Source organism: Camarhynchus parvulus, chromosome 3 (assembly GCF_901933205.1).
Source record: "Camarhynchus parvulus chromosome 3, STF_HiC, whole genome shotgun sequence".
Taxonomy (NCBI): domain Eukaryota; kingdom Metazoa; phylum Chordata; class Aves; order Passeriformes; family Thraupidae; genus Camarhynchus; species Camarhynchus parvulus.
Genome location: NC_044573.1, coordinates 57,112,843 through 57,125,127, shown reverse-complemented (window position 1 = coordinate 57,125,127; position 12,285 = coordinate 57,112,843). Strand labels below are relative to the sequence as shown.

The 12,285-nt window shown below is 42.2% G+C and overlaps 1 protein-coding gene across 1 annotated transcript in view; it reads right to left on the bottom strand.

The window, feature by feature from the left end:
* SGK1 (serum/glucocorticoid regulated kinase 1) overlaps positions 1-12,285 on the bottom strand; it is a 70,308-nt gene that overhangs the window by 18,276 nt on the left and 39,747 nt on the right. Inside the window, exon 3 of the mRNA XM_030945512.1 lies at positions 6,059-6,134. Coding sequence (XP_030801372.1) covers positions 6,059-6,134 — 76 coding nt within the window. The remainder of the gene's footprint in view (positions 1-6,058; positions 6,135-12,285) is intronic.

The window sequence follows — 12,285 nt, the reverse complement described above, 5'->3', positions numbered from 1 at the left end:
GTCATCATGAAGCTCCTGAGCAGCATGGTCAATGATATAGAGCAAGACAATTATTTGGAGGACTGTTTTTGCCATTGGCTTTTCCCTCTCTGGAGAATGAAACTTCTTAGCTTAAATGATTTCAAACTTGACCCATCCCCATTTGCTAAGTAGATCATATTAGTCTACATTTGTCTGGATCACAGTGTAACAAAAGTGTTATGGTGTAATTTCCTATACTGCTCCCTTGGTCTTTGTCATGTCTTCTTTTTCAGCTTTGCTTTTGTCCTCTGTCTTCTTTCCAACCTTTCCACTACTCCTTGGAGTGGTATTTTTGCCTTAATCTGCTTCTTCATTTCACCTTCTTTTCTTTCTCAGGCCTTTCTTTCTTCCTGACTGCTCCAAGTTGAAGCCAACTCTCTGAAAGCAACATCATCAGCTAAGTCACCTTCAGTGTGACATCATAAGACAAAGTCATCTTCAAAATCATTTGAGATAATTTCTCATGTTATTATTTCATAGGTGAAGTCAAGTAGGATGTGGAAAGTGGGACAATTTGGCCACCCACCTCATGAAAGATGTTAAGAAACTGGAGGGAGCCTGAGTGAAAGGCTATCAAGGTTCTAGTGCACAGGACCACTGAGGAGAGGCTGAAGAGCTGACCTTGATGAATCTGATGAAGAGGAGCATCTGAGCATGCATCTGAGCATCTGATGAAGAGGAGGTCAAAGGAGTTGAGCAGCAGCCTATGATTTCATGATCAAGAGCTACAATGACATTCAGAACCAAACTCTTCCCAGTGGCAACAGAAGGTGCAAGAGGGGGCAATGGCAGCAAGATGAGTGTTCAGCTTGGCCATTAGGAAACAAAATGCCCACCTGGAGCATAGAGCAGCCTGGATACAGGTTGCTTTGAGAGCTGGAGGAAACTCTATCCCTGGAGGTTTCCAAGCCTTGACCAGACTAAATCCACACTGACCTGCTCCAGCACTGATCATAGTCTGGCCTTGGAGTGGGATGGGTGATCCACAGGGCCCCTCTAAACAACACTATAACACCATGTATTTGTCCCCTCAAAACACTTGATGTAGAGTTCTTCATGTTGTCCCTCATTTAGCCAATCCCTCCTGAATGGGAAGAGGAAGAATATATTTTTCTTTTTTTAAGTGAAGGATCATATAAACCAACTAGAACAGCTAAGGTAATTCTGGTAATAAGGAGAATACCTCCAACTCTTGCTTTAAGTGAAATACATCTCATGCAGATAGTGTGCCTTCAATTTTTACTCCCTTTCAAATCTACATTTGTGCGAGTGCTGGAAGATGTGCAGGCAGAGCACAATGCTGAGAGCCCAGGAAGTGTGCCCAGCAGAGCAGAACCTGTACTTTCTGTTGTTAAAACTGTGTTGGAATTCTGATACATCTGTTATGTACCAACAGACCTAGAAGAAAAAAGTTTATGTGCATGAAGAAATATCTCTGTCCCCACAGCCAGGCTGGTCTCGAGCTTAAAGGGTATCCATAGAGCCCAGGCCATGGCAGGTCACTCTGTGTTAGAATGTATACTCTCAGTTCTACAAACTGGTGCAGACACTGGTTTTTATTTTTAGGTAGACAAGTAGCCTTCTTAGTTTTAGTGGGATGATTCACATCCACATAGTGAGGTATAGGTGTGCTTCTAGAATGAATCTGCTTTATTTGTTGTTTCAATATTTGTGTCTTTTCTCTGAGTTATTCCAATGAAATCTTTGTTCGATTATTTTTTTTCCCCTGGGGCTGTCTACAGGCATCCAATGGTATTTTATGGAGAGGTGTTTCTTTTAAAGTTTCTAATTCCTTGGTATGAATAAATTCACTTATTTTTACTGGGGTGCTGTAAATACTTTGTCTAGGACAGATTGTAAGCCACAGTTTTGCGTTTTCTTTTAACAGATTTGCAATCTTATTTTTTGTCCAGCCATATTAAAAGCAACAGCAATTTTCCATCTGTTTTAATTCGCAGTAAATAAGTTTATGCTGCTGTGTTTTACACAGATGAGAGCTTGTCTTCTTCAGTAATTATTTCAAGACAATGCTGTTGGAATGATGTGATAGACTAAATGAAAATGATAGCATATCTCAGGTAAACTAAGCAATTTTGCTAGACCATAATAAATTCTGATTACAATAAAAGGCTTTTAATTAATTTCCCTCACCACTGAACAGATTTACAAATCACCTTCTGAGAAGTGATAAAGCATATAAAAGTATCTTCTTGAGACTACAGAGGGTATCAAAGAGCATTGTGATTGCTAAAACAATTTAAAATGAATGTATACCACTGACTGAGATCACACCCCTTAGTCCACAAATTCCTGAGAAGTGGGAAGATTTCTGAGGTTTTCCAACAGTCTTAGACATCAGTCATTGCCACAGTTTACATGGAAAAGTTTAAAACATAGTTTCTTCTCCACATGAACAGAAGTCTCTCATCTCCTGTGCAGGAGCTGAAGAAGCAGAAGGTGTCCTTGAAGAGGCTTTCAACCCTTTCCTGAGGCAATCTGGGGACAGCCTGCTCTATCCTGGGGCCTTGAAAGGGAATCAGGGGCTAGTGCTTAGCAAGCCTTAGCTAGCTCTTCTCTCTTCTGAAACATTTACCTCAGGGCATTAGCATTGGTGTGAAAAGGATGAAAAGTCCCCTCAGTCAGGCTGTTCTGTTACTTGATCCGTTTGTGCTGTACTGCTAAGGGCTGATGGATTCCAACATGCATTGTATTCTGCCTTGGTTAGGGACAAATCTTTCCTGGACAAACCTCACTCACCCTTTGAGAAGTGCAGCCACACTGATTTCTCTTGCAAAATGTATTGCAGAAAAATATAATACAGAGAAACTTTGGGCTACCACTGCTGAAGAAAAACTTTGTATTTTTCCCCTGTAAGTAAGCAACATAAGCACATGCCCACTGTCAAGGTCACTTCTACAAGCAACATAAGAAAAGACAGAAAATTATAGCATCTTTTCCTGTGGGTCTTCATTCAATATGACCTTTTTAATTAGCTTATTTCAATGTCTGTAAAATTCAAAGCAATAGTTCTCCTTGGGCAGGAGCCAATCACTGGAAATGAACAACCAGGATACCCCTGACACTCAGCTTCTGTTCTGTACCACATTTTCCTGGAGCTCTACCCTATTACTCTTGCAACAATTTATTATTTAGCTGTGTCCATAACACACAAAAAACTTGTAGATGATGACTCCTGTGCTGTTTTTCAAACATATGACACTCTCCTATAAGGCCTGGAGGTCTTGCCAAAATGTAGATTCCTGCTGGAATCTGCATGTTCCATAACAGGACCTCAAACATAATAAAGACAATTTGCATACTGTTTGGAAGGGATACTGTGAAGGAAATGTTAGGGCAAGAGAAAAGATCAGATCTGGATATGGTATCTCCTCATCACCCTGCTATTTTCTCCAGTGATGTCTTTTTCATCTTCTTGCCTTCCCTTGCCTTCATCCCCCACAACTGCAGCAATGTAGCAGATCCTCTGGAAACCTCACCTAATGCTACACTCTGGAAGAAATCATCCAGGGCTCTGGTTTGGCCAGTTTGGTGCTGACCTCCTTTACCATATGGTCTGGTAAGTCTGGTAAATCAATGAGAAAAGATGCAAATTAAAAACAAATAAAGTGTTAAACCCCACAAATACTTAGTTCTGTGTTATGTCTGCATGGGCTGTCCAAGGAAATGGACATGGGGGATTCCCCACTACCGAATATCTCCAAGAATAAGTTAAACCCAGCTCATCCAGCCCTCCTTCATAGTCAAGAGAGAGAAAAGGACACAGATATGGACTGATTCTTCTCCTCCTCAGCCAGCTCTCCTGTAAGTCAGAAGAACGCTGTCTGTTCTTTGTCACAAGAAACAGTGACAACTGTGACAGTACCACCCCCTTTGCAGGGATCTGAAGTCAGGGGAAATTATGATTTTGGTTTTTATTTGAGAAAAATTCTTTAGAGCTACAAGTACTGGAAGCACAATTTTTCACAAAAAATTTAGAACGTGAGGTCATCACAGATCTTCCATATTGCAGCATCTGAGTCTCCATGGAGTTCTGTTTCCTGCCTGACACCAGTGGCTGAAGGATCAGCTCAAGGTTGTCCTGCAGGTAAATCTGGAAGGACTTCCCATGTCTTCAATCCAGACTGTTACATTTCTTTTTTAGTGCAAGTTCAGTATGACACATAGAGAGCCAGGTATATTAACTTTATTCGACCTTTGATCTGCTAGCATGTTGTAGTGTATAAATTAATGCATTAAAAGAAAAATCAAATGTAAAATAATTCTCTAAGTTGCAAAGCTGAATTTCAAGCTGTGCCTTTAGAGCACTTTCATCACATTTTTAATTGAGCTAGCTTTTGTGTCTGGAAATAGGGCTTTATTGGAAAAGATGAGGGAAAAGTAGAAAAAAAGCTGATGTTTCATTAAACTGAGAAATGCCATGGGCATGAAACTCTAATCTTTACAATTGGCAGTTGTGTCCTGGCAGAAGAGCCCTTAAACTTCAACTACTCTGGGACGAGGTCCCAGAGCCGTGAGCACTTTTTCTGCTTTAACTGAAATTAGCCTGGATACCCAATTAACATGGGTAAGAAAAAGAGCAGCCAGCATCCCCATCTCATCACCACTGCCCAGAAGTGGTGCCTAAATACTGTATTTTTAACTGGGTCATTCCCCAGATGTGGTTTCATGTGTAGCCAGCTGTGGACTTAACTGAGAAGACAATAACATGCTAGTGAAGAGAGAGCAGGAGTGAGAAAAAGGACATTAAGAGCTCTCCCACTGCACACGTAGCTCAAAGTGGGGTAATCACTGGTTTAGTGCACTTCAGGCAGAAGAAAACACCACTCAAATTAGTTAAATCAGCTTCCCTAGGTGGACTCCTGTATTTTTGGGAAAAAAAAATTATTATAGCTATAGCTACCACTGCTTAGGAATCAGTGTAATTTGCAACATTCACACACTACTGTGAGATCTCATGACTGATTGAGCGTGTTTAGCTAATTATATGTATTTCTTAACTTGTTTCATAAAAGTTTATCATCTAGATCAGGATTTAATGTCTATGCATAGAAGCCAAGACTGGTTATAGGTCAGGGGAATTAACTAAGAGCATTAAGCATTCAGAATCAAAGCAAGGAAGTAAAAGATTTCCTCCTAATGGGGACAGAGGCTTCTGGGATTTTTCCCAGGGGGACAGTTGCAAAAATGGCAAAGGAAGCAGGAAGAAAATCCCTAAAAATCCAAGTGAAATCTGCTTCAGGATCAGACATCTACTATCGTGTTAGGAGCAGTTTATGTTTACTGGGACATTTGCACTGTGTAGTCACAGCATTTTTAGGGGTAATTTTTTTCTTGGCTTAAATGCAGTTCTGACATGTCATCCCACCACAGCACCAACAATCCAAGTTAATCTGGTATACTTTCCATATGTAAATAATATCTAAGCTTATGATTAGGCAAAGGGAAATAAAGACAAACAAAGTACACTAAAAAAATTCCCCATCCCTCCAAAAAAGCAGAACTCCAAGACATAAAGGAGACAGAGTAAGAAGAACTCATGTGAGCTCAACATAATTTATTCTATCTATGCCAAAACTACCGAGGCTTCTCTTTGTGCACAGCTCTGTTCTCCTGCATACAGACATGGGGTCACTGAGTGGCCACTTTTGCCCTCAGATGCGTTCACAGGACTCTTGCTGTAGCTAACGAGAGCTCTGCTCACACCATGGGTCAATGCTGAAACATGTCTGACAGCCCATTAAACAGATCTACTGGAATTCTGTTGTTTCTCCTCACTGTGTCATGGCATAATTCCTCTAGAGCCTGTGTGCAGCACATTGTGTGCTCTGGCCATGCACACAAGTGAGGCAGTTGTTGTTTTTGCCCAGCAAACGCTCAGTGGGTGAGAGCCTGTGTCTCATTTTGACATGAAAAACATCCTTCAATTAGGCTTGGCCTGGAGACAAAGCACTGCAGCTCAGAATTGAGGCGCATCAGACACAGCCCCACTGCCCACCCTGCTGCACACCACCCGTACCTGTGTCCTCACCACCCCAAAGGCTCCTGGGCTCCGCCTTGGGCAGCGAATCTCCTTTGCTCTGGGCCTCCTTCATCTGAAAAACACAGAGGGAATAAATACATCAGGTCATGAGGGCTTTCTTTTGAGGTGGATTCTGCTTTACAACACTTAAGACCAGAATTGTTTTCAGTCTAAAGTGTGCATTTCAAGCAACAGTGCAAGGCCCTTCTCCAGCTGTTTCTATAATCAGGGGTAAAGTTATGAAGTGTGAGGTACTGTGATCTTTCAGAAAAGAAAAGGGCCCTGTGAGTCACTGTATTTTGAATTGCGTTTTTCCATTCAAAGTGTGCATGTTGTTTTTACACTGTGGACCAGATGGTCCAGCCCCATCCTCCTGCCTTGGCCCTGCAGAGGTAGAGGAAGGGAAAGGAAATGGTGGGCAGGGCCCCAGAGGGTCTGTCTCCTAGCATGGAACTGTTTGCAGAGAGCTACTTTGCCCACTTTCTTTCACAGCAGGTAGAACCTCAACAGGGCAGGGATTTGGTGTAGGGGATGCACAGGTGCAATCCCTTCACAGTGTGGGATCTGCAGACACCTGTTCCCTTTCCTGATTAACACTTCATCCTCATCCTTGCCATTGCAGTGCCTCTAACTGCTTGCCCTCTAGACCGCTCTTATTCACACATGAGATTTCAATCAGAGCTGTGGAAGAATTCTGAGAACTAGGGTTGTGACTATCCTCTGTCACCACTTTGATAAAAACTCTGACCTCAGTGGTGCTGTTTCTGGGTGATAACCGGAGTGTGAGGGTGAAGCCAGTCAACAGGATTACACCATTGCCAGCCCTATCTGCCCCAAAGTACTTCCCAGGCTGTCCATCCTACTGAAACACTGCTTCCAGCATTAGCATGGGAAGCAGCAGTCAAACAGAAATAAGGTGCTGCAGAAGAACAAGGTAAATAATTCCCACGGAACTTTTGGCTTTTGGTAAAGAGCTCTGGTGTCCAAAGACAGAAGTTTTCTTGCTAGCATCAAAACTTAAATACTTCCTCATACAAATGGACTTTTCTCAAAGTCTGCAATCCTGACAGATTGAGTAGTTTGTCAGCATGGGTCTGGAGCTCTGGTGGGTTGCTTATGTAGAGTTTTCAGTTGTGCAGTTTGTGTTGTTAGTTCTAGAAATACTTTCATTCAAAAGAGTCCCAACTCAAATGGCACTTCGTCCCCATTACACACACTCTAAACAGGCGTGAAGCTTTCTGGAGGATGCACAGGATTGCAAGACATTGAAAAAGTGATTTGTTCTTCGGATTGCATATTTCTCATTGTCTTTATTCATATAAGTACATGACAAACAGTATGGAAGAAATAGGCATCCAGGACAGCCACTGTTCTGGCTACTGTAGAACTCCTTGGTTAAAGAGTCAGAGGGACTGTGGGAAAGAAGGAATAGGAATTAGGTGCAAGATGAAGAGAGAGAAGAGAGAAAGTTTATTGCATTCCAGGCAGAACTGTGATAATGCCCAGAAAAACAAGCTCAGAAAACACAGGGAAAAGCATTTAAGAAAAAGCAAACTCTAGACCTGGATCTACCCTTACAGAAAAGCACATCTTTTTGTATGTACAAATCAGTACACATGGGCAGAGCCACCATGTCAAAGACAGAAGTGTTGAGTCCATAATGTCCATGAGCAATACTATTCACACTTTGGATGCTGAAAGCTGCAAATTCTGAACTCTGCCACTTAATAGAGTCCAGTAAAAGAAGAAACATTTGGCTACCCTGCCATGAAACAAGAGGCATCACTGCCAAAGTTTGCAAAAGTAAAAGTCTGTAAAGTTGTACAGATGGGCACATGGAAAGACTCTCATGCAAGCAAACTCATGCTAAACTGATACTAAAGAGGAGAAGGGGAACAGTGCACTAAAAGCAGTGACTCCCTGGGGCATCAGATAGGTCTCTCCCTCACCTCATGCAACACAATGTCCTGCATGTGCAAGCAAAGGCAATTGGGGCTTTTATCAAGGGACCTGGATCGCCAGTGTATCCATCAACCAGGAGCAGCTCTGGGTGGGAGTGAAGTCTGTTCCTGCTGACAGAGGGAGGGTTCACAGCAGACACTGACACTGCAGCAGCATCACCCTTGTGTGGTCATGACGGGCTAATGCCAGGAAGTCACAGAGCTGACAACAACCTGACCGCACTCCAGAGCGTGCCAGTCTGCAGGGCCAGAGCCAGAAACACTTCTGTGTTCCATGGCAGGGATGGAAGGTAAAAGCATTACATCTTGTGAAAGGCAGAGAACAACAGGTACGGAAGTGACATGAATGGATAAGAAACCTAGTTTGAAATAGCTTGTGGAACTCCATTAGCACTAAGTGTGCCCACTTTACTTGTGTATGATATTGCTAACAAATGCATCCATTTCAATAATTTTGTTAATTTACTTTTTTTCACCCTTGATTTCCTCAGAATTTTCTGTATGTACAGTGACACTTTATTCACACCTTCCATAGACATTTTTATGTCTATGCTTCCATTTCAGTTGAGGTTCTCAAAACCTGTGGCTGCCTGAGAAGAGCCCCTTTGTATGCAGAATGTTTCTTTTGTATGCTTTCCTGGATTATGTTCACATACTCCCAATTCAGTAATTCAATTCTATAAAACAATATCCATACAATACAGTATATAAACCAGCTAGTTTTTCATACCACAAAGTACAACTTCTCCCTTCCCTCATTTCTTGTACTCCAACAATGGAACCCTGAAAGATCAACAGCCCAGGTGAGAGGAACTGCTCCCACTAAGCCTTGTCCTAGGAATCAGCTGTGGAAAACTACATCCTTTAGTTTGCAAGAGGTAAACTAAGTTGGAAATTCTTTCTCTGAAGCAGAGTTTAACAGCACCAGACTATGTTTTGAATTTTCCTCAGTCTCACTGTCATTGGAAGAAGATAAAGGGAAGTAGAAGTTCATATGTCAGTGCAAGCAACACTTATCCTGAAGTACTGATTTTGGCTAATGTTCAGTGCTTTATATATTTTGGGCAAATATGTCATTAATTGCATGATCCTGCTTTATCTTGTTTTAGAAAGTAAAAGGATGTCAGTCTTTATAATGCTTAATAAAATAGCAACTGTATCACTTCCTTCTCTGCTCCTTTTGACCTAGGCACACAGTTCTTTTCAGCTGTGATGCCTCTTGGTGTGTCGTCAGCCTGGAGACCACCCCTAAAATAAAGGCTGGTAAGGAGACAGGGTAGGCAGAATTGGCTACCCATTCTTCATGTGGGAAAAGGAATGGGAAAGGCTGTTGAAATTCAAGTACTTCATGAGATACTCTGAAAAAGCTCATCTTTCTCATGGCAGCCACTATGGGAAAGGTGGAGGGCATCCAGACATTCATACAAGAGTGACTGTGGGTAGACACAGTTGGGTTGCTCAGACTGGGGAAGAGAAAGCTCTGAGGAAACCTTGTATCAGCTTTCAGTACATAAAGGGGCCCAAGAGGAAGGCTGGAGAGGGACTTTTTGCAAAGGCATGTAGTAACAAGACAAGAGGGAATGGTTTTATCCTGAAAGAGGATAGATTCAATTGGATATTATCAAGAAATTATTTACTGTGGGGGTGTTGAGACATGGGAACAAGTTGCCTGGAGAAATTGTGGGTGCCCCATCCCTGGAAGAGTTCAAGGCCAGGTTGGCTGGGGCTCCAAGCAACCTGGTCTAGTGGGAAGTGGCCCTGCCCATCACAGGGGAGTTGGAACTAAATGATCTTTTAAGGTCCATTCAAGCCCAAACCATCCTATGATTCTGTGATTGTGGGAGCCCCAAAGGAGCTGAGACCTGGAGAAATTGCTTCCTCCTGTGATGTGGGGTCCACATTTCTTCACTGTACACAGTGAGGTACCAGGGGTGGAGAGCACCAAAAAAGGCAGAAAGAAGACAGTTTAAAGAAGACATTTTACTCTTTGACCAATGTTAGTAAGGCAGGTAGCACTGCTGGTCTAGAAGTGACCTGTGACTGTAATGCATGTGCTTGTAGAGAGATTGCTGCTGTTTAGCTTTCAGCCAGTCCTCACCTGCTCTGCTGAACCAAGAGCCAGAGAAATGTGGTTTTCAAAGGCAATTTAAACTCTGAAACCTAATTTATACATCAACATTGTTAATTATTTCATTGCTGAACATCTTAACAGCAAGAGCTCATTATTAGCTTCATATTCTGTTCACTTGAAAGGACATCAATACCAACAGTGGAAGCAGAATATATTATCTAGACTAAATACCACAAACGCTTTATATTAGAAAGAAAAGATGTTTCTCATTGATACAAAATGATACCCGTTTATTAAACTGTCTGCTTTCATTGCTGTTGTCTGGAGTCCTGTAGAGGATCTACCTTATTCAGCAAAACACAGCCTCAGGATCCAGCATATTTTTGCTACTCAGATGACGATGAATATCCTGGTTTTGCTTGAGGTTCCCAATTACACAAATAAGTCCCTGAATTCATTATGACAATTAATGTGTTTGGATTTCCATCTTCGTTCCTGTAGACGATCTCTTCCAATGAGGACAACATCAGAATGTGACAAGGCCAAGCATGCATTAGCTCTGTGGATTGTGTTTGTGAAATGCTCACCTAAACTTAAAAGAGTCATAAAGTTGGTGGCTAAAACTTCTGCAGTCAGTCATAACAGCCAGTTACCCATTGAAATTAATGGGAGCCATCCACACTTCTCTTGGCACGGCTGCTTCAACGCTGCTGAAGTCTCAGTGGTGTTGTCTGAGTGAAAGTCCAAAACATCTGCCAAGACCACCACCACTGGCCCTAGTGCCTAGGAAGGGCTGTCACCACTGCTGGTGGCCACAGTCATCTGCAGTTTCTGAAATGAGAACAGACCAGATGTCTCCATGCTGGTGTCCAAAGCAAGAACCCCTGGTGAGTCTGGAATCTGAAGTTGCCTGGACCAGAACATGGCTACAGGTGCTGCTTCTCACTAGCAGGTTCTCCCAGCCTGCCTATGAAAGAATATTCAGAGGTTTACATAGCTGTTTGAAAAAACATGAGAAGTCTAAGTTCTTCCCCTGTGTGGAAAAAGCAGTAATGCAGATTTCCATAAACCAGCCATGATTTGATTTGATAGTGCTGCATCACAGGGCCATAATCAAGTGAGCTGCAAAGTTGAGAGAAAGGCATTTCCTGTGCTGCAATGCTGTTTCTCCAAGCTCTGTGTTTCTCCACACAGTGATGCATCCTTGCACAGTATCTCTGCAAAGGGTGCCAGTCCTGGGACCAGCGAGCTGCAGGTGCCCATGGCTGCCAGCACAGCTCCCTGGGCTATTGCTGCCATAAACACACAGCACAGAGCAGCAAAGGCAGGAGGTGTCTTTATTTATCTCTCAGGAGAAGAGAGTTTTCTAGGTGTGCAAAATATTTTTTTTTGTGGGACAGCTACAATATAGATACCCCAGTAGGATCTGAAGGATGGTCTTCCATGAAGAATTACCAAGACTGAAAACAATAACGTTCTTCAACTTGTTACTGATTTATTCAAATAAATTCCTATCATGTCTTAGCTGTATTGCAAAAAAAGTATCGAACATTTCTGTTAGTTATTGGGAAAAATGTCCTCATTTCATTAAAGCAATATTTTATTCCAACTCCAACTTTTATTTTCAATAAATATCATGCTTTTGCCTTGACAGTTGTCAAATTGTGAGAAACCTTATTATTTGTGGCAATGTTTTGTTCAATTAAGATTATCAGGGAAGGGAGAAAATTATATTACTGGTGGACTAAAAACTCAGTTAAAGTAGAGTACAAGGATCTACTGGCATTCGTAGATGCATAAGATATTGTAAAACTCGCAGCTAATCTGTACAAGTCCAAGCTATTTGGAGTAGGTCACATCTAACCTGCAAAAACATAACCACATAACCCTCTTCCAGAGGTTTCTTGACCATTGCCAGGGGACAGAAGATGCCTTTTTTCTGCAGAAGGGCAGACTGGGCTAACTGAATTTGGCACTGGGTTAACTGTGTTTTTGAACCAAGGACCTTATCCCAGCCTAAAGCTCAGGGTCATAACTGAACAACATTCTGTGAATCAGAGCTTTTGTGATTCATTGCCTTCAACAGTGCAACCCAGAGCTGAATTTGATGATGTTGAGAGCCAGATCAGTGTGAATAGGACTGGTTGATGTAACAGGAGGAAGGACTGTGTTGTGGTTTACAGGACAGAGTC